We start from the raw sequence: 24,526 nt of genomic DNA on the forward strand, positions 1-24,526 counted from the left end.
CATTAAATTTTCTTCAAGAAGCCAGGTGGTGGGAACACATACGTATAATCCCAACAGTCAGGAGGTAAAGGCAGGTGGATCTCTGTGAGTTCAAGGCCAGCATGATCTACAAAGCTAGTTCCAGAACGGCAAGGACTGTTACACAGAGAAACCCTGTCTCAGAAGAAAAAAAGTGTCTGCACAGTTTAGAACATTCCTGCAATTTATTTGGAGCCTAATGCCTATTTCTTTGACTAAGTAGAAACATAAAATGGCACATTGGGGTCAGCAGAATTGTTTTTGCTAATATTCTGAATCAGTCTCTTAGGCAAGTGTGCCTTCTGAATATCTTGCTTGTGCCCATACATTTTAGAAACATTCTTTTTTTATGGCAACTAGAGTCATAGAAATAGATGTCTTTGTTCCAGAAACTATGTACAGTAATGAGAGAATTCTATAAAAGAAATACTGAGATAAATCACAGTCGAAGGGAAATAGGTCTAGCCCATAAATATTAAAGCAGTAACCAGAGATAAAAGAAAATAAGAACATGATTGTTCATAGAAAATCAAGAAGGAAGTTAGGTTAAGTCAAAAGACTGTAATGTTGTAAGGAATGACTGTGGCAAGGGCTTCTGTTGTTTTAGTATTGATAACTCTGTGGAGTATTCTGAAGAAAAATCAAGTTCATTTTTAACTAAAAGTTTATTTTAAATATATTCAATTAATATGTAGCTATATCACTTTCCCCCGTAATCATGTCCCTTCCTTCGAACCCATCCCATGCTCCCTCACTTCCTCTCAAATTGCTGGTATCTTTTTCTTTGTTTTTGTTTTTTTTACACACACATTTTATACACACACACACACACACACACACGCATGACAGATATATATATAAATACAACCAGCACAGTAGTTTTGTTTTTTATGTGTATATGATTTCAAGGATGACTGTTTTGACAAAGTTAACTACTTTAAGAGGCATGGGGACAGCTCCAGAGTGAGAATGTTTCAGTTGGGTACAACAGGGCAGCTGCATAAAAAGGAACAGAGACTTCACTGAGGCAAAGGAGCTCCTCTCAGTGGGAGAAGAGGCAGGACAGAATAATTAACAAAATAAATAACTTTGTCACAAGGTCCTTTGAAAGAAATTTAAGATCAAAGGGTAAATATTTCATCTATTCTGTGGCCCATTCTCCTTTTTGAGTTGTAAATCCACATTCCCAATGAACTTCTAGCTCTCTAAAACATCTCTCACAGGCACATCAAACTCAGTGTTTGTGGTAGCTTGAACATATTTGCTCTTGAAGAATGGCACTATTATGAGGTGTAGCTTTTTTTAAAAACAAACATATTTAATTATTTATTTATTCATTCATTTTTCATCCTGGCTGCAGATTCCTCTTCCTCGTCTCTTCCCAGTCTTCCCTCCTCAGCCCCCACTTTTTCTCACCCCCAATCCAATGGACAGGTCTCCCACAGATATTAACAAAACATGGCGTATCAAGTTGCACTAAAACTAAGCACCTCCCCAAGTATTAAGGTTGGATAAGGCAACCCAAATGAGGAACAGGGTCCCACAAGCCAGTAAAAGAATAAAAGAGAACCCTTGTTCCCACGGTTAGAAGTCCAATAAGAGAACCAAGCTACACAACTATAGCATATGTGCAGAGTGCCTGGCTCAGTCTCATTTGGGCTCCCTGTTTGTTGGTTCAGTCTCTGTGAGCCTCTATGATTCCAGGTTAATTGATTCTGTGAGTTTTCTTGTGGTGTCCTTCTCCCCTCTGACTCCTACAATTCTTTCTCCTCCTCTTCAGTGGGATTCCCCAAACTCAACTTAATGCTTGGCTGTGGGTTTGCATCTATTTCTATCAGCTGCTGAAAGATACCTCTCTGATGACAATTGGACTGGGCACCAATCTGGTCACAGGGGATGAGCAGCTCAGGCTACTTATCCACTATTGCTAGGAATCTTATCTGGAGTCATCCTTGTAGATTACTGGGAGATTCTGTTGCACCAGACTTTTGCCTGACACCAAAATGCCCATCTCCACTGAGCATTCAGTACTTGCTCTCTCCATACCCCCAAAACATGATCACTCCTGTTCCCATCTCTACCAGCCCTCGGTTCAACCACAAAATCTTCTATTTCCCCCTCACAAGGAGATCTGCTTGTTACCTAGTCTCCCTGGGTCTGTGGATTGCAACATAGTTATACTTTACTTTACAGCTAATATTTAGTTATGACTGAAAACATAGCATGCTTGTCTTTCTGGGTCTGAGATAACTTACTCAGAATGATTTTTTTTTCTAGTTCCACCCATTTGTCTTCAAATGTCCTGGTGTCCTTGTTTTTAACAGGTAAGTAGCAATCCATTGTGTAAATGCACCACATTTTCATTATCCATTCCTTAGTCGGCAGACATCTAGGTTGTTTCCAGGTTCTGGCTCTCAAAATAAAGCTGCTATAAACACAGCTGAGCAAGTGTCTTTGTAGTATGATTGAAGATCCTTTGGGTATATGCCCAAGAACAGTAGAGTCCCAGCCTTCTGAGAAATCAGTGTGCTAACTTACATGGTGGCTGTACAACTTTGCACTCCCATAAGTAATGAGGGAGTGTTCCCCTTGCTCCACATAGTCTCCAGGATGAATTGTCACTTGTATTTTTGATCTTAGCCATTATGACAGGCATAAGATAGAATCTCAGAGTAGTTTTGATTTGCATTTTCATGATGCGTATGGATGTTGAACATCTCCTTACGTGTTTCTCAGCCATTTGAGAATTTTCTGTTTAGATCTGTATCCCATTTTTTTTATTTTATTGAAAAAAAGGAAAAGCGTTTATGCCTCCTCCCAGCCTCCTATTTCCCTCCCCCTCCTCCCACCCTTCTCCCCCTCCCTCTCCAGTCCAAAGAGCAGTCAGGGTTCCCTGCCCTCTGGAAAGTCCAAGGTCCTCCCCACTCCGTCCATATCTAGGAAGGTGAACATCCAAACTGGCTAGGCTCCCACAAAGCCAGAACATTAAGTAGGATCAAAACCCCGTGCCATTGTCCTTGGCTTCTCATCAGCCCTCATTGTTCGCCATGTTCAGAGAATCCGGTTTTATCCCATGCTTTTTCAGTCACAGTCCAGCTGGCCTTGGTGAGCTCCCAATAGATCAGCCCCACTGTCTCAGTGAGTGGGTGCACCCCTCGTGGTCCTGACTTCCTTGCTCATGTTCTCCCTCCTTCTGCTCCTCATTGGGACCTTGGGATCTCAGTCCAGTGCTCCAATGTGGGTCTCTGTCTCTATCTCCATCCGTCACCAGATGAAGGTTCTATGGTGATATGCAATATATTAAAAATGGTGCACTGAACTGCTCCAAATCAGGAGCAGAAGGAGAGAGAGCACGAGCAAGGAACTCAGGACCGCGAGGGGTACACCCACACACTGAGACAATGGGGCTGATCTATTGGGAGCTCACCAAGGCCAGCTGGACTGTGACTGAAAAAGCATGGGATAAATCCAGACTAGCTGAACATAGTGGACAATGAGGAATACTGAGAACTCAAGAACAATCGCAGTGGGTTTTTGATCCTACTGCACGTACTGGCTTTGGGGGAGCCTAGGCAGTTTGGATGCTCACCTTACTAGACCTGCATAGAGGTGGGCGGTCCTTGGGCTTCCCACAGGTCAGGGAACCCTGATTGCTCTTAGAGCAGATGAGGGAGGGGGACTTGATTGGGGGGAGGGGGAGGGAAATGGGAGGTGGTGACGGGGAGGAGGCAGAAATCCTTAATAAATAAATAAATTTAAAAAAAATATTAAATAAACATTTTATTTGGCTTGGAAAAAATATCACAAATTACATACAAGTACATGTGATAAGTCTTGATTAATAATATGATTCAATAATATGGTTTTAAACATGACTTTTAAGAGCACTCTTAATATGCCTAATATCTTTAGCTTCCTCAATTCCAAATCGCAAGACACTACAAGCTTCAAAAATGATACATCCCACCGAAGGTCAATGAAATAGATTTTTCTTATGCTGCTATGCCTCCATAGCCATCCGACAAAGAATTCTCTACATATCACTATATTGGCCCTGCCCAGCCATTATACCAGACACAGTCATTTGGGTTAAGTGGGTGGTCTTGTTAAATTAAGTATTCACACAATGCCAAAGACTTTTCAAAGTCATCTGTACTTTCAACTGGTATGAGTGCTCTATGAAATCATATACCAGGGAATTGAATCGAAAATTTAGTGACCTTTATTACATTTAAATATATATATATATATATATATGAATTGATATAATTTTACTTTAATTAAAAACATTAGCTAAAAGAGGATATATTGTTAAGTAAATGAAAGTTCTCTAGGTACCTAGGAGCCAAATGTGTGTGTGTATATATATATATATATATATATATATAACTATTCTATAGAATGTCGACATTCAACGTGAAAGCCTTGAATAGACTGAACAACAGACTTTGTTGTTGCTCTTGGTTTTGACATATGACAATGAGAGGTGATTACTATTTTATCAAACTTTCAAAGGTTTTTCTAAGCTCTAAAATATGAAATGGGTGGTACATTGCTACAGTAACTTTGAAATTTGAATTTTAAGATCTTAAGTGGTGCTTTCTTAACCTAAACCTAAAAGTTTGATCAACATTACCAAAAGACAAAAATTACTTACTTTAAATTATAAATAAAATATTGATATTAAGTAAAATTTTAGATATATTATATTCAGAAATTTATCCTGTTTGTGTCATTGAAATTTTTAGAATTGTTATACCAAAATCATGTACTAACAAACAAATTTCTAAAAGAAAAGAACTTCCTGAGTAATAGAAAATATGTTGGTAGTTAAATATCACAATCTCCACAATCTTTTGGTTTATGACTGATAAGATAATTGAAAACTATTTCATTACTTCCAAATGTACCGAAACTGAGAGGATTTCCAAAAGCAATAATGAAAACTGAACAATCACTGAAGTAAATATTGTCCATAGCAAAAAAAAAATGGGGTTCCAAGGTGGAAGCCTAGCAAATGACTTTGAAAGTCTCCCAGTAAAGGGATTGCTACCATGCTGTCAACTACCAGTGATTTGTTGGGTAGTCTCAAGAGCAGAATTTCTATCATAAATTCCACCAGCAACAGTCCTTCATGTAAGTATTTTCCTAGAAGCATCATTTACTACACTATCAGGCTGTCCCTCTAACATTTTGTCATTAGGCAAATCAACTTTAACCATATCAACAAAGCAGCCATCTAATCCACAAAATGCCACGCCAGTCACAGAACAATGGTGTAGGAGGTCCTTCTGTATTTGTATTTCTTTCATTGGTTATTAAAAAAACTGTTTTGGCCTAGTTGATAGGGTGGAACTGAGGTAGGTGGGGAAGACAGAACAGAATTCTGGGAAGAAGGCAGTGTGGCAGACACCATGAACCTCCTGCCTGAGACTGATGCTGGTTAGAATCTTTCCAGGTAAGCCACAAACTCGTGGTGTTACACAGATTGGTAGAAATGGGTTAAATCAGGATATGAGCATTGGCCAAGAAGAAGCTAGATATGATGGGCCAAGAAGTAACTTAATTAATACAATTTCTGTGTGATTATTTAGGGGGTTAAGCTAGCCGGGTGGCTGGGATGAAAAGCAGGCCCTCCCTCCTTCAACAGAACAACAACAACAACAAAAAAATCAATGACCATAACAGAATTTATAACTAAATGAAAGTCCACTATCTTCTTTTTATTGGCTCAGATCCTGTAAAGGTACTTCCTGTTGTTTTTATATCAGATTCTACTGCCACAGAGAAATTCAACATTCCCCACACATGTCTCTTCTTTTAAACCTCATATTGATTTCAATATTGCTAAATTTTCTGAGTCCATTTTTGTTCCAGAGGTAATGAATGACTACTATTCTTTCAGAAAGCTGGAAATAATATAATTACATTATATAAGACATCAAAGCTGCACACACAGAAGTTGTGCATCACTAGGATACCATGGTAAACTTCTAAAAATAATGTTTTATTGAATTAACTTATTTATTTCTTAGTTACTTATTGGGAAAAGGCCATAGGTTTAACACTCTTCTATATTTAAAAATAGTAGTAAACACCAGTCGGTGGTGGCACACACTTTTAATACCAGCACTCAGGAGGCAGAGACAGGCAGATCTCTGAGTTCTAGGCCAGCTTGTTCTACAAGAGCTAGTTCCAGGACAGGCTCCAAAGCTACAAAGAGAAACCCTGTATCAAAAAAACCAAAATAAGTAAATAAATAAAATAGTAGAAAACATGTCAGGGGTTATAATCTAACCCAAATAAAAACATTTAAACACATGGAAAGATAATGAAGAAGAAAAATAGTGGATAATAAGTCGAAATTATAGAGACTGTTTATAATATGTCAGGGTAGTATGTGGTGATATGAATACAAAAATAAAAACTTCATATTTTCAACTAAGTCATATACATTGCACTGCCTATATTAGTTGATTGTCTCTTGGCTATGACCAAATAACTAACCAAAGAAAACTACGGAAGGAAGAGTATTTAGTATCATCATTACCATTATGTCTCAGGAGATAGAGTCCATGATGGCAGGGAGGTACGACTATACCAGAAAGAGTTAGTCACAATCTGTCTACACTCATGAAGCAGAGAGAAATGAATGCTGCTCAGCTGACTTTCCCCCCTCTATTCAACTAGGATTCAGCCTATAATTGTACAGCCTCAATTTAGGGTGCTTTTCCTACATCCATCTAGACAATTCCTCACTAGCATGCCCAGAGATTTGCTTCCATAGTGAGTCTACATGCTGTCAACTTGACAATATTAAGCATTGCACAGCCATGGGTAGTTGTGTACACAGTATAGAAAATCCTAACGTAGAGAACTGAACAGAAGAGTGCAGATGGTTGCGCCTCGGCACTGTGGACCACGGAATGGGAGGGTTGGTTGCCTCTCTGCACTGTGGACCACGGAATGGGAGGGTTGGTTGCCTCTCTGCACTGTGGGCCACGGAATGGGATCGTTGGTTGCCTCTCTGCACTGTGGACCACGGAATGGGAGGGTTGGTTGCCTCTCTGCACTGTGGACCACAGAATGGGATCGTTGGTTGCCTCTCTGCACTGTGGGCCACGGAATGGGAGGGTTGGTTGCCTCGGCACTGCAGACCACGGAATGGGAGGGTTGGTTGCCTCTCGGCACTGTGGACCACGGAATGGGAGGGTTGGTTGCCTCTCTGCACTTTGGACCGCGGAATGGGAGGGTTGGTTGCCTCTCTGCACTGTGGACCACGGAATGGGAGGGTTGGCTGCCTCTCTGCACTGTGGACCACGGAATGGGAGGGTTGGTTGCCTCTCTGCACTGTGGACCACAGAATGGGATCGTTGGTTGCCTCTCTGCACTGTGGACCACGGAATGGGAGGGTTGGCTGCCTCTCTGCACTGTGGACCACGGAATGGGAGGGTTGGCTGCCTCTGCACTGTGGACCACGGCATGGGAGGGTTGGTTGCCTCTCTGCACTGTAGACCACGGAATGGGAGGGTTGGTTGCCTCTCTGCACTTTGGATTGCAGAATGGGAGGGTTGGTTGCCTGAATGACTTGGAGTTTATGAAAATAATCAGGAGACAGAATTTTCCTGGCTAAGATTAAAAGTAATCAAAACAATAAGAAAACAGTGTGCAATCAAAATATGGAATTTACTAATTTCTAAAGCATATGCAAAGGAGCGCCATGTGCTGCTCAGGACAGAAGCCAGAGACAGGAGATTATATGTCCTTGTCAGGAAGTTCACACTTCATGTCCAGTCAGTGTAAGGTAGCATAAGACCAGGAGAACTAAGGAACAATGATGAATTTATAACATGTGGCACAGACTACAGAGGGCTAAATGAGAATAAGCTCACAGGCAAGGAAATCAGCTGGAAATCCACTGTACTTATTCATGTGAGAACAGATTAAAATAAAATCCGGTGGATAGGAAGCAGAGAAAAAGATAATGTAAAACTATGTGAAACTCATAGCAATTGGGTATGGCAATAAAAATGTCAAAAACGCAGTCAATTCTAAGCAGTGTCCTGCACAGTTGATGTACTGCATAGGCAGTGCAAGGGAGAAAGTACTTGGGAAAGTAAGAAAATGAGTTCATTTCAGGCTATATGAAGTGTGACCTAGCTATGAAAAGTTCAAGTAGGCAGTGTAACACCTGGGTCTGAGCTATAGAGACAGGTCTATGATTTGGCTTTGATTAGATTCCGAAACAGTCTTGCCCGGAGTATTTCAAGTAGGTGACAAGAGATGTAGAATAAGCAGTCTTTGGTGCCAGACAGGCATTCATCAGCTGTTTCACTCAACTCTGAGCACTTGATTTTACATATCTGAGCTTGCATTTCTTCACTTGTAAAACAGACACATGAGCTACCTAAAAGAATCAGTAATGGGTTAAGTATATTAAGAGTTTACCTGGTGATGTAACCCAGGTCCAGAAAGACAAATATAATAACTACTCACTCACATGTGACTTTTTAGACATAAAGCAAAGAAAAACCAGTCTACAGTCTACAACCCCGGAGAACCTAAACAACAAAGAGAACCCTAAGAGAGACATACATGGATCTAAATAGGAAGGAAAAAAGGACAAGATCTCCTGAGTAAATTGGGAGTGTGGGTAGCACGAAAGAGGGTAGAAGAGAAGGGGAAGGGAGGGGAGCAGAGAAACATGTATAGCCCAATAAAAACAATTTAAAAAGTTTATTTCTTACAAAACTTTAGATTTAATATCAGAATGATATATAATGATGTATGTAAAATATGTCATCATATATAATGATAACATAATGGGTACACTTATCCTTACACATAGCAGAGAGCTGTGTTCTTACACACAGGTGCTGAGGGGCACTACCGCAAGCCCTTCCCGAGGGCTACTCTGCGAAACATGCACACTTCTCATTCATTTTAGTCTTCAGAGCTTCCAAGCTTTTGCCCTCAAGATGAGGATATTTCTTATGTTCTCACAGTGTTACCAACATCTATTTGGGGTTTTCTTGGATTTGAGCAGCCAAAAGAATATTTGTGGTTTATTCTGAAAATTGGAGTTGCTGATTCTGAAAGTTGCCAAGATGGATGTTGAGGGGAGAGAATGGTTGCATAGAGTTCTTTTCAAAAGGAAACATTTCACACTGCAGGAATACCCAGAGGCTTGGGGAAAAGAAAGCTTCCAGTTATTGTAACTCGAGAATAAATAGCAAAAAATTAAAAAAACCCAATATGACAGTTTGCTCTGGTTTAAGAACTGCCGAGCTAGCCGGGCGGTGGTGGTCACGCCTTTAATCCCAGCACTCAGGAGGCAGAGGCAGGCGGATCTCTGTGAGTTCGAGGCCAGCCTGGTCTACAGGACAGAAACCAAAAGCTACGGAGAAACCATGTCTCGAAAATTAAAAAAAAAAAAGAACTGTCGAGCTACAGATAAACCTAGTATTTTATTCCATGTTCAAATCCTCAGGAGAGAAAACTGCTCCCAGTGAAAATTATTTATTTCATTTTCTTAATCAAAAACGTGTAGATAAGAGACCCACATTGGAGCACCGGACTGAAATCTCAAGGTCCAAATCAGGAGCAGAAGGAGAGAGAGCACGAGCAAGGAACTCAGGACCGCGAGGGGTGCACCCACACACTGAGACAATGGGGATGTTCTATCGGGAACTCACACGGCCAGCTGGCCTGGGTCTGACAAAGCCTGGGATAAAACCGGACTTGCTGAACATAGCGGACAATGAGGACTACTGAGAACTCAGGAACAATGGCAATGGGTTTTTGATCCTACTGCACGTACTGGCTTTGGGGGAGCCTAGGCAGTTTGGATGCTCACTTTACCAGACCTGGATGGAGGTGGGGGTTCCTTGGACTTCCCACAGGTCAGGGAACCCTGATTGCTCTTTGGGCTGATGAGGGAGGGGGCTTTATCGGGGGAGGGGAGGGAAATGGGAGGCGGTGGTGGGGAGGAGGCAGAAATCTTTAATAAATAAATAAAAAGAAATGTATATCAAAAAAAGTGTAGATAGAACTTTGTTGGAAAAATTACACAACTACTTCCAGCAGACTATTCAAAATTCTATAATTGAATACATGAGCAAATGCAAAGACGCTTGTCTGTGAGACATCTCTTACCTTATTCCTTATTCTTTGAAGTCTTTTACGTTCAAGCCATCCCCTGATAAATGCTTGTGTGATGGTGATCAGTTTAATAACTCTTTTAGTAAACACAAGTTTGTCTCTTTTCTGGAACAATTGGTAAATTTCTAAGTGTGGCCCAACTCTTTTAACTTTACTGTCTCTTTTATCTGACTTCATAACAGTCTTTGACCTAAAAATAAAATATTAAAACTTCTTAGCGATAGCTAGAAAAATAAACATACCTACAGTCTTAAATTCTTTAGATGATGATTGTACACACACATACATACACACACACACACACACACACACACACCTTAGTACTGAGGATTCAAGCTGTGATCTCCTGTACAAGCACTCTACCACTGAGCTACATCCCTAGTTCTTTTTATGTTTTTAATTTGATACACAGTCTTACTAGGTTGCTCAAAGTAGCCTTAAACTCACTGTATCCCAAACAAGTATGGAACTCATGAGTTTCCCTGCCCCAGCCTCTAGAGAAGTTAGGATTACAGGCCTTTACTATTAGGTCAGCCTTCAATGACAAATACATTGAAATAAAAAATGTACTATGACTTGTACATAGAAGTTAACATGAGCCGGGCGGTGGCGCACGCCTTTAATCCCAGCACTTGGGAGGCAGAGGCAGGCGGATCTCTGTGTTTGAGGCCAGCCTGGTCTACAAGAGCTAGTTCCTGGACCCTGGACAGGAACCAAAAGCTATGGAGAAACCCTGTCTCGAAAATAAAAAAAAAAAAAGAAGTTAACATGACACGTCACTTAACTATGCTGATAAAGTTCCACAGAAGGCTGAAATGCTAGAATCAATATACCACGTGTAACATGAAACTTCCAATGGAAAAAAAAATCAAAAGAAAGTGAATATTTTAAACATATCCACAACTATTCAAAGATAGAGGGTGAGTATAAATAATTTTCATGTCCCTTTCGTTCTACTTTAAATATCAAATCATTTGTCACATATATGCCAACTTAGCATCACCTGGAAATCCAGACCATAGACCTGAGAGGGGCAAGCAGGATCCTGGGCTACAGAATAAACCACGGAAACTATGATCAGTCTTCAATACTAATGTAAATAATCCTGCAGCACTAATGATAAGCACAGAAGAAAACCACTAGTTCTCTGCCATGAGTATGTATATAGTATGAATATGTAGCCTTGGCACATTTGTATCTATAAAAATCATAGATAAGATTTATTTTTAACATGGTAACTAGTTTCTCAAAATCTTTCAGTGTCTTTTTCTCTCACAAATTCTTAGCATATAGATATAGATACTAAAAAACAGAACTGTTTTATGTCTCCTATGCACATACCTAGAGGAGATGCACAGAGAAGTTTACCCACCACAGCTGCCTCTTCTCCAGTGCAGGCCTCAGGATTTCACACCGAGTTTTCTTAATGCTCAGAGTAAATCTTTGACTCAAACTAGCTGTGGCTGTGGTTTTGCTTTATTTTCTTCTGGCCTGTTTTTATTTTTGCATTAAGTGAGTCCTCGAGCAAGTCTGGTGTGGGAGGTCCTTCTGTCTATGTGTTGCTTTTATTGGCTAATGAATAAAGAGACTCCCTTGGCCTGTTGATAGGGAAAAACTTAGGTAGGTGGGAAAACCTGGACTGAGTGCTGGAAGAAAGAAGGTGGAGAGGGAGATGCCATATAGCCCCACTGGAGACAAACACCAGAACTTTAGCCAGTAAGCCACAGCCATGTGCAATATACATACTAATAGAAATGGGTTAAATTCAGATGTAAGAGTTAGACAATAAGAAGCTAGAACTTATGGAACAATCAATGATTTAATTAGTATGGTATCTGTGGGATTATTTCGGGTCTAAGCTAGCCAGGAGGCAGGGAACCAACAAGTGGCTCTTTCCTCCTTACTACAAATTAGCAGCCAATGTGGTGGACTAAATTCTCTTAACTATGCCCATATTCCCAAATATTGTTTATAAATGTTTGTTTACATTTAAAGGGGAATATGCTATATAGAGATTTGCATTGGTATGGATATTGGTTTGCTGATACAAATTTGGAGTCAATTTTGTTATATGTATATTTCTGCTCTTGATTAAGGTATTGTGTTTGTGCAGCTCATCGAAAAATGTAATGTATAATTAAGAAATATAGGTTAATAGATAATCATCTATAATAGTCAAACTTGTAGTCATGTAGGATTTTCTAGACATAATAGAGATATATTTCAGTTAAATAGGTATTGTTCAAATCTTTCAGAGACCTTCAGAATATGCATTTAAAATGTTTAAAAACTTAAGACTTTTCATGACAATGAGACACATCTGCTCCTGGCAGTACAAGCTGCTACTTCAAGAGGAAGATGGGCATCAAAGAGGCTCCTTATGGAGTTGATTAACCATTTGGGCAAGAAACTGCCTGGACTGTTTGATAAAGTTGACATGCAGGACCTGCAGAGAAATGACTGCTAAACTTGCCTAAAACTCCTTCAGGGTTCCTGCTACATGAAAGAGTCTGCTGGACATTCTGCAGAACACAGAGACTGCCAATATAAGTGGAACTGCCGCTGAAATTTCCTGCTTTGTGGAAAAGTCTGCTGGATACTGTGGTCCAGCAGGCTGAAGACGGATGCCTTAATGGAACAAAAACTTTGGATAACTGTTCAGGCAGTGAGATGTCTCTGTCAATTCTAGAGTTTTGGAAGTTGCTTACAATGTACTTTCTGTTTACTTAGGTAGTATTCTATCCTTCTGAAGTCTTTGATGGAGTTGAAGAATTTATAGTTATAGTTATAGCTTTCCTTAGTTATGATAAAAGATAAAGTAGATATAAATATTGTAACTGTAATCTTGTTTGATACCTGTTTTGTTATATGTAATTTTACTATGTTAAAGTTAAAACCTTTCTTTTTTATTTGAACAGAAAAGGGTAAATGGTGTGGAAAGCTGCCTTGGCCTGTTGATAGGGCAAAAGTTGGGTAGGCAGGGAAAACTAGACTGAATGCTGGGAGAAGGAAGGTGGAAAGGGAGCCACTATGTAGCCCTGCTGGAGACAGATGCCAGAACTTTAGCTGGTAAGCCACAGCCACATGGCAATATACAGTTAATAGAAATGGGTTAAATTTAGATGTAAGAGGTAGCCAATAAGAAGCTAGAGCTAATGGGTCAAAGAGTGGTTTAATTAATACAGTTTCTGTGTGATTATTTTGGGTCTAAACTAGTTGGACGGCAGGGAACCAACAAGAAGCTCTCTCCTCCCTACTACACAAGTCTCTTTTGTTTATGTTTTGTTTTGCACATTATTTCTCTTCCCTTGGTATTTGCAGAGTTGAGTCTCTTATTTTGAAATCTAAATTGGCATCAAAACTTGGTTACCAGTCGATAGCAAGGAAGCTCAAATCTGTCTTTTGTATTTTTCTACAGTTTGCCTGGAAGACTGTGTTTTCTTCTAATATGCACTGTCTTGTATATCACAGGAATTACATCATTCTGGAATAGGAGTTTTAACTTCAAACAGATTATTTTATAGAAAAATTAGAAAGTAGATCATTTCTAGATTTTAAGAGCCAGAGGACCAGGTCACTGACTGCTAGACAGTGTCTTCTCACCATGGCACGGAAACTACACCCATGAAATATCAGCAGTATGATTGTATAACCAAGACCTGTGTAATGACAATATCAGTTGCCATGCCAACTGATTGAGATGGGGGAAATTTAAGAAGACCTCAATCCTAGATGAAGAACTCCAGTCAGTCAAAAGATTCTGAGAGTAAGAATTTAAGAGCCAGAGCCCAGGACACACCTGCCGCTAGATAGTATCTCCTGGACAAGACCAGGAAAATACACTCATGAAATCCCAACAGTATGGCAACACTAACTGACCTGCCTGAGTGAACTGGAAAATTCCTCAAGGCTCTACTTCTAGATGAAGAGTTAGAGGGGATTAATGGCCGCCGAGAGAGGAGGAAGCAGCGTTCTCCAGGAACAAGCCCTTCCATGATTTGCCCATTCCAAGTAATCAGCACACATACACATGCACATATACCCACATGTGTATTGTGCATATACATACAACAGTAATAAAGAAGAGGTCATGAACTTGGGAGGGAGAGGTGGGTTGCAGCAGGAGTTGGGGAGGAAGGGGTGGTGGTAATGCAGCTGCTGAGTTCATGAATGATGTTCTCAAAACATTTCTTTTTAGAAATGCAGACATTAAAAATATGTTAGAAGTGATTTTTTTTAACAACTGAAAAAGAACAGTTTGCCTTAGGGTCTAAATATACAGATATTGGTCGGGAATGAGTGGATAATAACTAGCGTTTAAAGCAGACAAAGATAGGATAATTTATGGAGGACTTTCTAGAAAAGCTTTAACTATTTTTACAAATAAAGCATTCGAAAAGAAGCTAAAAATTATACTGACAGATGAATTTTGATGAGGACAATAATAAAATAGGCAAAAGGGCAGAGAATTTAACCCAGCAAGAGTGCTTGTCTTGCATGCACATGGCCCTGAGATTGGTCCCCAACACTGAAAAACCAGTCACAAATGTCACACAGGTTGAATAAAAAGAAAGAGTAAAATTCAATGTGAAATCCTTTCTGTCACGCCAACAAGTTGATTTTCAAGTACTGTCTGCTCTTAATTTGGCAGAGAAGGACCTATTTCATGCCTTTAATGTAATTTCCCTAGGTAGCAAAAATTTCCCGATACTGAAAAAACATAGATTACTAATGTTTGTAAATCATTTTCTTTTTTTTTAATGATTGGCTTTTGCAAAATTTGGTGTCCCTGATATTTTCTGTCATTTAACCCTGAACTACTTTTTATTTTACTTTGAAAGTTAATACAAGTCCTTTTGGGGGTGACATTATAAAACCACAAAGTTTGTACTGCCCTTGGGGGTCAGTGATATATCCTGAGTTCCAAGTGATGGACGGCTACATCCCTATAAAGTAAATGTACAGAAACAGTGGTTGCTGGGAATTCCTGCTGAACATACCTGATACCACTTATTCAAATCACCAAGAGCCCATTCCTGCCTTTCCCTCATATTTTCTCATATGCCCAGTGATAATAATGCACCATGTCATTAATAGTGTTTTTTGAAAGGAACATTGGAAGCATGATAGCTTTATGAAGGTTGAATTTTATAAACAATTTATCACAGAAAGAAAGGACTATTTGGTACAATCTTAAGCAGCTATTACAAATCTGTTAGATGGGGCAAAAGATGGCAGGATGCCTTTTCATCCAAAAGCAAAAGCTTCTTAACCTAAGGCCAGCATGACCAGCAATTTGTAATTCCTATTTATTTTCTATTAAAGTTGAAAAAAACCCTTTGAATGACTACATATAATTTATTATTGCCTTAACTTACATGTACTACAATAAATAGCCTCTAAGAGATAATGAAATTTTTCCAAAAATCTGTTAGTGTTCAAGAAAAACAAATACCTAATGAAATTTTTGGTCACATTGTAAGTTATAAATTCACAATATATACTAAACAATACATGCTAATCTATTTTATCTGTGAAATAAGTGAAATAGAAAAATGTAGAGCTCAATAAAAAAGAAATAAGTGAAATATGTAAAATGCCTTTTTTGAGCTCATTGTGTTAGTTTTTCTAAATTTTTAATAAAAATCACATTTCGGTATGTTGTCACTTCCTGTACTCTTAGAATTTAGGAAGTACAGAAGCAGGATTCCAAGGCTAACCTAGGTTATATAACAAGTTTGAAGCTAGTCCGGGGTATAAGAGAACTAGAATTAACTGAAGAAGTACAAGCTGGAGAGAGAAGGGGTGAAGGGAAAGACTGGAAAGAGGAGTGAATGAGAACAAAGGAAAATGGCGTATGCATATGAAAATGACATGCTGAACCCCATTACTAACCTAAAGATATGCATTTAAATAACTAGTGAGTTCAAAAGGACATTAAAACATCCTTTAGTGTTAAAGGATGGATCAGTCTTCAAGAAGGAAGTTCCTGCTGCCTTAGTCATTGTCACATGATTGAACATTTCTCAGCATATAGATGTCTGTGCTTATTGCATCCCTTTTTCTTTGTATGTTAATAACATTGGTCAATGAGACAGTATTAAAGCATCAGTTGCTGAACGAGAGAGTATGTGTCTCAAAATGTGCTTTTGATTAAATCTTCATCTACAGCAAAAACAACTATCCCAAACTATTTTCTCTAAATAGTCACTGAAAAATTTGTTTCAACTGATCCAGTGCTAAATTTTATAACACTGTATATAAACTCAAACTTTAATCAGCATTTAGCTGTTGTCCACCTTATACAAGAGAAGTGTACACACAAGCAAAAGAAATCAGCTACCTCCTTTCACATAGCTCAGATTTATACTCACTTTCTGAAAAATTAATAGCTATTTTTTGAGTTTCTAGTATCCAAATATGTCTTCATAAAAGTATACATAGTTCAATTCCAAAAAATCTCTAAGAATTGATATCATATTCTCATAAAACCAAACATATTGTATACTGTCTCATTATATATCCTTATTTAGGAGTAATGACTTCTAAGCCTGGTTTGTTATAGCATAATAGACTGCCTTGAAGATCTTATCATTTTTCTCAGATAAAGTTTTCATTGTCATTAATTAAAACACAAAGATGGTTCTTCAAAAATTTTGTGAGAAACATAAGAGAAAATGTTCCAGCAACAACTTTGTTAAAATATAAATAATAAGGCACAATTGTTCTCATTTTCAAAATTATAAAGGAAACACTACACAAATTTCACTAAAAGATTCTAGTCCCCTTGTTATAGGAAGGTACTCTGCAGAATATGGAAAGAGAATCCTGGACACCAACCCAGTCACAAAACCCTTGACCTTCATCTGTCCTGTGGGCAAGATGTACTGGAGCAACAGTAGCCCAGAACTTGTTGGTTTAAGGCCTACCGCATGAGAGGGAGCCCATACTCTGAAATGCCTGGATAACCAGAAACTGATGACTGCATAGCCCAGAGACCTAGAGTAGAACCAAACTTAACTGGCCAGAAAACAAACAAACAACAACAGAGCAGGCCCTCTACATCTATGTTATGACTTTGAGCTTGGCATTTGGGGGAACTTCTGACTGTGGGAGTGGATATATCTCTGACTCCTTTGCCAGATATTGAGATTCTTTCTTCCTTAAGGGTTACCTAATCCAGGCTCAACATGAGGGCTTTGCCTTGTCTTGTATCTTGTTTTGTGGTATTTAGTTGTTGTCTCTTGGAAGCCTGCTCTTTTCTCAAGAGAAAGCGAAGGAATGTGGATCTGCAGGAGAGTGGAGAAGTGGGAAACTGGGAAGACTGGATGGAGTGAAAACTGTGCTCAGGCTGTATTCTATGAGAGAAGAATTCATTTTCAATCTTAAAAAGTTTTCTTAATAGAAAAAAAAAAGAAAAACAAATTAGCCGGTCGGTGGTAGTGCACGCCTTTAATCCCAGCACTTGGGAGGCAGAGGCAGGCGGATCTCTGTGAGTTGGAGACCACTCTGGTCTACAAGAGCTAGTTCCAGGACAGGCTCCAAAACCACAGAGAAACCCTGTCTCGAAAAACCAAAAAAAAAAAAAAAAAAGTTTTCTTAATAGAAAAAAAAAAGAAAAACAAATTAGCCGGTCAGTGGTAGTGCACGCCTTTAATCCCAGCACTTGGGAGGCAGAGGCAGGCGGATCTCTGTGAGTTGGAGACCACTCTGGTCTACAAGAGCTAGTTCCAGGACAGGCTCCAAAACCACAGAGAAACCCTGTCTCGAAAAAACCAAAAAAAGGAAAAAGTTTTCTTAAAGAAATAATGTCAATACCATTCTTGAATGCTTAGGCTGTTCAAGAAAATAACGTGCTATTATGAGAACAAAAGCTAGTCACCACCTTTTTCTAAAAACTATGGGGAAAGTCATATGCATGAAAATATCCACCATGGCTTCATTTATAATGAATGATTTTATAAATATCTAAGTTGCTAGATTAAATCAATAAATGATAAAGTCATAAACCAATGTTGATTATGTAATAATAAAAGCCTTATAACTTCAAAATTTAGAGAATACAGATATTTAACTACATACATTAATGCTTATAACCTTTTGTTTAAAATGCATATAAATAAGAGTAGGAAGCAACATGCCAAAACGTTACTGCAGTGTGCCAGCATGTTCTTAACCACATGTACACTGGGCTCTTCAGAGGGAAGAAATGCCCACCTTGCAAAATTCTGACTCATCATCTATAAAAACTTGTAGAAATATTCCATTAATCTGCAGACTGGAGAAAAAGCATTGGGGTGTAAAGGAAACCGGTTGTTTTTAGTTTTTTAATTTTGTTACATATTTTGAGATAGGCCAACATACAATGCATATTTTCAAAGACAAATGCAACTAGTTTCATATTTGACAGGATTAACAATAGTCACTTTCTCTCTTTAAGCCTTAACTTTGCAATTTTAATTAATCCTTAAAATAGTTTGTGGTGATATTTTGTTTGTGCTACAACAAATAAATCTTGCCTGAAGACCAGAATGTGGAGCAATCTACTAGTTATTCATAGAGGCCAGGAACTGATAGCACACACCTTTAACCCCAGCACTGGGGAGGCAGAGGCAGAAGGCTCTGAGTTCAAGGCCACCCTGGGCTACACTCAGTTAATCCAGCCTCAAAGAGAAACAGAGCCACGTGGCAGTGGTTTACACCTTTCATCCCAGTACTTGGGAGTTACACACATTTAATCCAGCACTAGGGTGGTAGAGATGGGAAGCGATATGGCTGGGCAGGGAGAAGAATGCAATGAAGGAGGAGAGAGGTCCTCAAGGCATTCAGTCTGAGAAGTTGTAGAGACCGGATACCCCATTCACTCTGAAGATTTCATAAAGGTGAGAAATAGTGTCTGGCTGCTCTGCTTCTCTGATCTTTCAACTTTCACCCCCTAATATCTGACTCAAGGTTTCTGTTATTAAGATCAATTAGAAATTGTGCTACAATAGTTATCTCGAGGTAATTTACACATCTGATTTCTGAGAGAAATCTGGTGACCTTCTAACCTCACAAAGACAAAATTCAATGCCCTGCTGTTCTATGTGATAAAAATCACGGGGAACAAATCTCAGCTTGCCAACAGAAAGGTTAGCAATAAAGCTTTCATTTGATTGTGTTCCTAGTGCACGAAAGATGCAGCCACATGACTGTAGTGCTATTTTGTTTATAATCTAATAAATTGAGCTTGTCTGAAGATCAGAGTGCAGAGCTAAACCACTAGTTAGTGATAGAGACCAGGCACTGGTGGTGCATACCTTTAATCCCAGCACTTGGGAGAAAGAGGCAGACAGATTTCTATCAGTTCAAGGCCACCCTGAGCTACACAAGACTGAATCTGTCTCAAAGAGATCTTACACAAAGGTGACCCCAGCACTTGGGACCACATGCCTTTAATCCCAGTACTAGGGAGGTTGAGACAGGAGTGATATGGCTAAGTAAAGAGAAGAATAGAAGGCAGGAGGAGATAGGAGCTCAGATGCAGCCTACGGATTCAGTCTGAGGTTTCATAGAGATAGCAAGCAGTCTGAGGATTCATAGAGATGGATGCATTCTGAGGTTTTGTAGAGACTGTAGCAGTCTAAGGATTCAGTCTCAGATGCAGTTGGAGGTTTTATAGAGGATTTTTAGAGACAGAATCATCCCTTTAGTCTGAACATTGGTAGAGGTAAGAACTCTCCAGTAGTTGGCTGCTCTGCTTCTCTTTTAGGCAGATTCAATCATGTGTAGCCAAGGGTAGCCTTGAACTCACAAAGATCCATATGCCTCTATCTCCTGAGTGCTGGGATTAACAGGATATGTCACCACTGCCTGGCCTCTATAGCTAACTAATGGTTTAACTCTTCACTCTGATCTCCAGGCAAGCTTTGTTTGTTATATCACAAGCAAAATGTATTACACATCACATCTACATGCTCTGTTACAGTGTTCATTCAGGGTCCAAGGAAAAGAGTAGATGATGCATGAGCATCATCTTGTGAATGCCAGACACACAGAGGTCGAAAGATTCCTTTGACTTAAAGAATCCACAGAAACCAGCCTTGATTTATCCTTCAAATTAAATTTTGAAATTTATCTTTGTTTACCACATCTTATCACAATTGTGATAAAAGGAGAAATGTCACTTTTCGTGGAGATTCTTGGCCATCAAAGAGTCTCTATGACTGTCCTTACAACAGTAAAAATATGAGTCATTAGAGGCTAGATATAAAACCAGATTTCACAAAGAGAGACCATCTTGCTTGTCTGTGCACATTCCAATAATCTAACCTCATTACAAGAAAGTGGAAAGACCAAAGAGCCCTGTCTGCATTTGGATTTTTTACTTGAAGTTAACAAATAAATATCAAGTATCAAATCAAATGGGTTTCAGAGACAGAAGAAACAATTAGGTAAAACTACATGTGAGAAAATATACAAGAAATTAATTAATCGTGTTAATCGTGTCTAAGCATTATAGACCCTGAGATTGACAAACAATTGAATGGGAAATTTTCTTTCAACTGTAAATACTTATATGATAATAAATTAAGCACTAAATCAGCTTTAGAGGTTGGTTTAGATATTGCTGTTAACCAGTTCTGGCTGATATGCAAGTATTGTGTGTGCCCCATTTAGAAAAAGTGCTGTTTGCCCATCTGCTCATAGGTTGAATGTGATTAAAGGATACTTAATTTGACTGTTTTAAAGTCAAATACTTTCCAAGCTGCAAACACATGACAAAACCAGTCCAGGTTGCCAAAAACAGAAATACATTGAGAGATTAATGATACAACCGCCAGCAATTCCTCTTCAAACCTGCATTATCATAAAGCAAACATCACAAGTTTCCTGATTAGACTAGCATGCCTGCTTTGTCCAAATGTTTTGCAATTGAGTTATAATTTACACAATTTACTTTGATTTGGATCTTCTGCTACTAAGCTGTGTTGAGGGCTTTCATTTCCTGAATGTGCAGTCTTGAAGCACAAACATGTGATGTCTTGTGCTTTAAATTTGGGATTGGAAAACAGCCTGGGAATAAGCCAAACAAGTTGATGTTCTACTTGAACCCCCTAAACAAGGTCTTCTTATTAGGAAAACAGTGCATTGAATTCAGCATGACTTTTAAGAAAAGAGATATTCTGTCTCCAAATTATTCATTCCCAAGTATCTCCAAGGATTGAGTACTTCACGCCATTAAAACTTGCTCACTTCAGAAATCAGGGGAGATTCCTGGGGCTTTCTAAAATGAGAAAAAATCTCCCTGAAGTGGAAGATAATGTCACTTTAATTTGGGCAAAATCTTAAGGTGCTTTAAAGCATCAGAATGAGGTGTGTTTTCTTCTGAGCTTTCTTCTCTCTTTGCCACCATTACTATTCGTAATGCTGCTCTGGGCTCCAACTTCTCCCCTGTGACTCCTCCAAATTGCCAATTTTTTCTTTGGCTTCTCTTGGGCCTATAGCCTGTTTTAGCATGGCCATATTAAAAGATGGAGGCTGATATCCCATTTAATGTCTCTAAGAGTATTTGAATCTCTAGACAGGGTATTTTTTAACCTAAATAGATTTCTAGAGCATTTCAGAAAGCAAATGGCCAAAGGCAAACAAAGAAAGAAGAGGATTGGGAGGCTTGAGTCAGAAGGCATTTCCCAGTCCACCATTAGGGTTCGTTATTATTACTGCTGCTCAGATTAGATATTCCAACAGTTTTTTCTCAGAATGCAATAGCTTTTTTTGAACGCCAAAATCGTTTCGAACACTATGATCATTTCTTCTACCTTAGTATAGAGAAGCTGTCTGGAGGAGCATTGCTTATAAATTAGAGGAAAAGATCATTTCATATAGTGCACAGGTGAGAGAAGAAAGGGAATGCTGGTCTGTTTATTTCAAATTGATTCCAGCTTCCTGGATATGCCCTTAACAGCAGAGACATCGACCATCCTTTTCTATTGTGCCTATATGATTTATTTATTGAGTCACTCTAGAATTATCCTAAAAGACGTCTGGAATAACTACAGTATTTGTGCCAAAGGGGCTAGAGAAGTTATTTTTCAAAATCACAATCACCAAGTTCCCGTTTTTTTTTACAAGCTTGTCTTTCAATAGAGAACCCAGGGAGTCTGTCTGCTCTTTTATGTCTCCCATGACAATCCTCTGGTCCCAACCCAAACTTCAGTCAGTTCTGACTGGCCTCTGCTCTCCACTCAGATGTAGGGCTGTTGAGGGTCTGACTCATGTTCATGGATCCCATTGTTCTTGGAGGAGGAACAGCAATAACAAATTCCCTTAACAATTAAGTAGTGCAATTTTGACATTCTATTTCCAATGAGACATATCATTTATGGACTCTGATTTCAACAAACAAATACCTTCAAGAGACAGACAGCAGTAATAAGTCAAAGGGTAGTAGAAACATAGGAAGTGCAGACACTCTACAAGTAACTCTGTGGCATTGACAATCCCCTTCCTTAGGCCTCTGACCCTCTACTCACCCTTTCTATAAGTCCTTCTAAAGAAAAGCCATGGCAAGGCTGCTTTCCAATTTTTGGAACTTCATTCTTCCATATCGTGCTACCGGCATACAGTTCAATTTTAAAAGTGAGGTCTTCTATTATTTTTGACAGGAAACAGAAGAGGGGTGGATCTGGGGGAGGGGAGCAAAGGGGAGAGGAGGAAGACTAGGAGTTGTGGAGGTAAGGGAACTGCTTTCAGGAGGTAACATATGTAAAGAATTAAAGGGGAAAAGGGGAGAATCTTGTGGTGCCCTTCCATTCACTGTCTCCTCCTCCTCAGACAGTTCCCTTCAGATTTCAGGCAAGACTCACAGCCACACAGCCCCAGTCATCGATTCTTTACTTGCTGCTGTGTCCTTCACCAGACACTAATGGAAATGTTTCTATTCTGTACACATGGATGAGGATGTAGACCAGGCCATCTTGTCTCCAAGGGAGAAAGCAGAAGGTTTCATTTCAACCTGTAGCTGTGGCCAACAGGCTCTGCTCAAGTGTTCACAGAGACTCTCACTGTGAGTAGCTAGCCAGTTCATGTTCTCTTTGTCCCACCTGACAGTGCAATGCTCCTTCTAATCTGATAAAACTAGATTTGGAATCAGGGTGCTGCTTGTCTGGCAGTCACTGGTCATACTGTTATCCGTGCTAAAATGGTCTCCTGGATCTACTGCTTGATTCTGCTCCTGCTTGGATGTACAGTTGTTCTATTGAGCAAAACCATAGCATGGAAGAATGAACACAGGAAGTGAAAACCCAGACTCGCTGGGCAGTGGTGGTGCACGCCTTTAATCCCAGCACTCAGGAGGCAGAGGCAGGTAGATATCTATAAGTTTGAGGCCAGCCTGGTCTACAAATTCATTCCAGGACAGGCACCAAAGCTACACAGAGAAACCCTGTCTCAAAAAAATAAAGAAAGGAAAACTCAGACTCCACAATTAAAAGAAAGTTCAAACTTTTATCAATAGAAGTACAAAAGACATCAGTAATTCCTGATCATGTGGGCTAGCAGCCCCCCAGGCATTCTCAATGTGAGGAACTAGAAACAAACATGAAGACACAGTCAAATCAAACACCACAGAAAGGTTTCATTTGTCCGAAACTTCTTTCTTCTTCCACTAGAAGACAATCCTGAGGAAAGTGTCCCCAAAGTCTGAAGGTGCTGACCAGAACAAGGCTTGGAGATAAGTATGAAGTTGGAGACAGAGGTCTTTCTGGAGATGCAGACTTCTTCTAACTACTCCATACCAGCTAAGCAAACACATGCTAGTGGGGTGCCATCAAGATGGTTTGTTCTAGTCTCTCTACTGCCTAGAATGACAACATTGGATAAAGTAGCAAAATCATACTGAGAGACCAGATTGTCCTGGCAGAAGATAGGAGGGCAAGTGCCAGATATAGTTCATGTATCTTCTAGCCTATTACTCTGTGTCTGGGAGTTTACTGGAAGAGAAATAGCACATGCTAGACTGATTCTATTGTGATGAAGAGGAAGAACTGTTTCTTAGGGTTTCTTCTGCTGTGAAGAGACACCATGACCATGGCAACTCTTATAAAGAAAATATTTAACTGGGCTGGTTCAATTGCAGTTTCAGAGGTTCAGAAAGCCCACCCCCACAGTGACATACTTCCTCTATCAAGACCACACGTATTTCTTTCAATAAGTTCATGCCTTCAAATGGGGCTACTCCCTTTGGGAGCCATTTTATTTCAAAGCACTACAAAAAGGGAAGGGACATGGCTCGGGGCAAGGAAAGTTTTCATAAAGGAAACTGACGCTTCACTTCACTAGTTATATGTTCTGGTCTAACAGAAGC

At 39.4% G+C, this 24,526-nt stretch overlaps 1 protein-coding gene across 1 annotated transcript in view; it reads right to left on the reverse strand.

Annotated features, from left to right (window-relative positions):
- Positions 1 to 24,526, reverse strand: part of Iqcm (IQ motif containing M) — a 370,694-nt gene that overhangs the window by 200,195 nt on the left and 145,973 nt on the right. Inside the window, exon 8 of the mRNA XM_075977882.1 lies at positions 10,174 to 10,369. Coding sequence (XP_075833997.1) covers positions 10,174 to 10,369 — 196 coding nt within the window. The remainder of the gene's footprint in view (positions 1 to 10,173; positions 10,370 to 24,526) is intronic.

Source organism: Microtus pennsylvanicus, chromosome 6, assembly GCF_037038515.1.
Source record: "Microtus pennsylvanicus isolate mMicPen1 chromosome 6, mMicPen1.hap1, whole genome shotgun sequence".
NCBI classification, from domain to species: Eukaryota; Metazoa; Chordata; class Mammalia; order Rodentia; family Cricetidae; genus Microtus; species Microtus pennsylvanicus.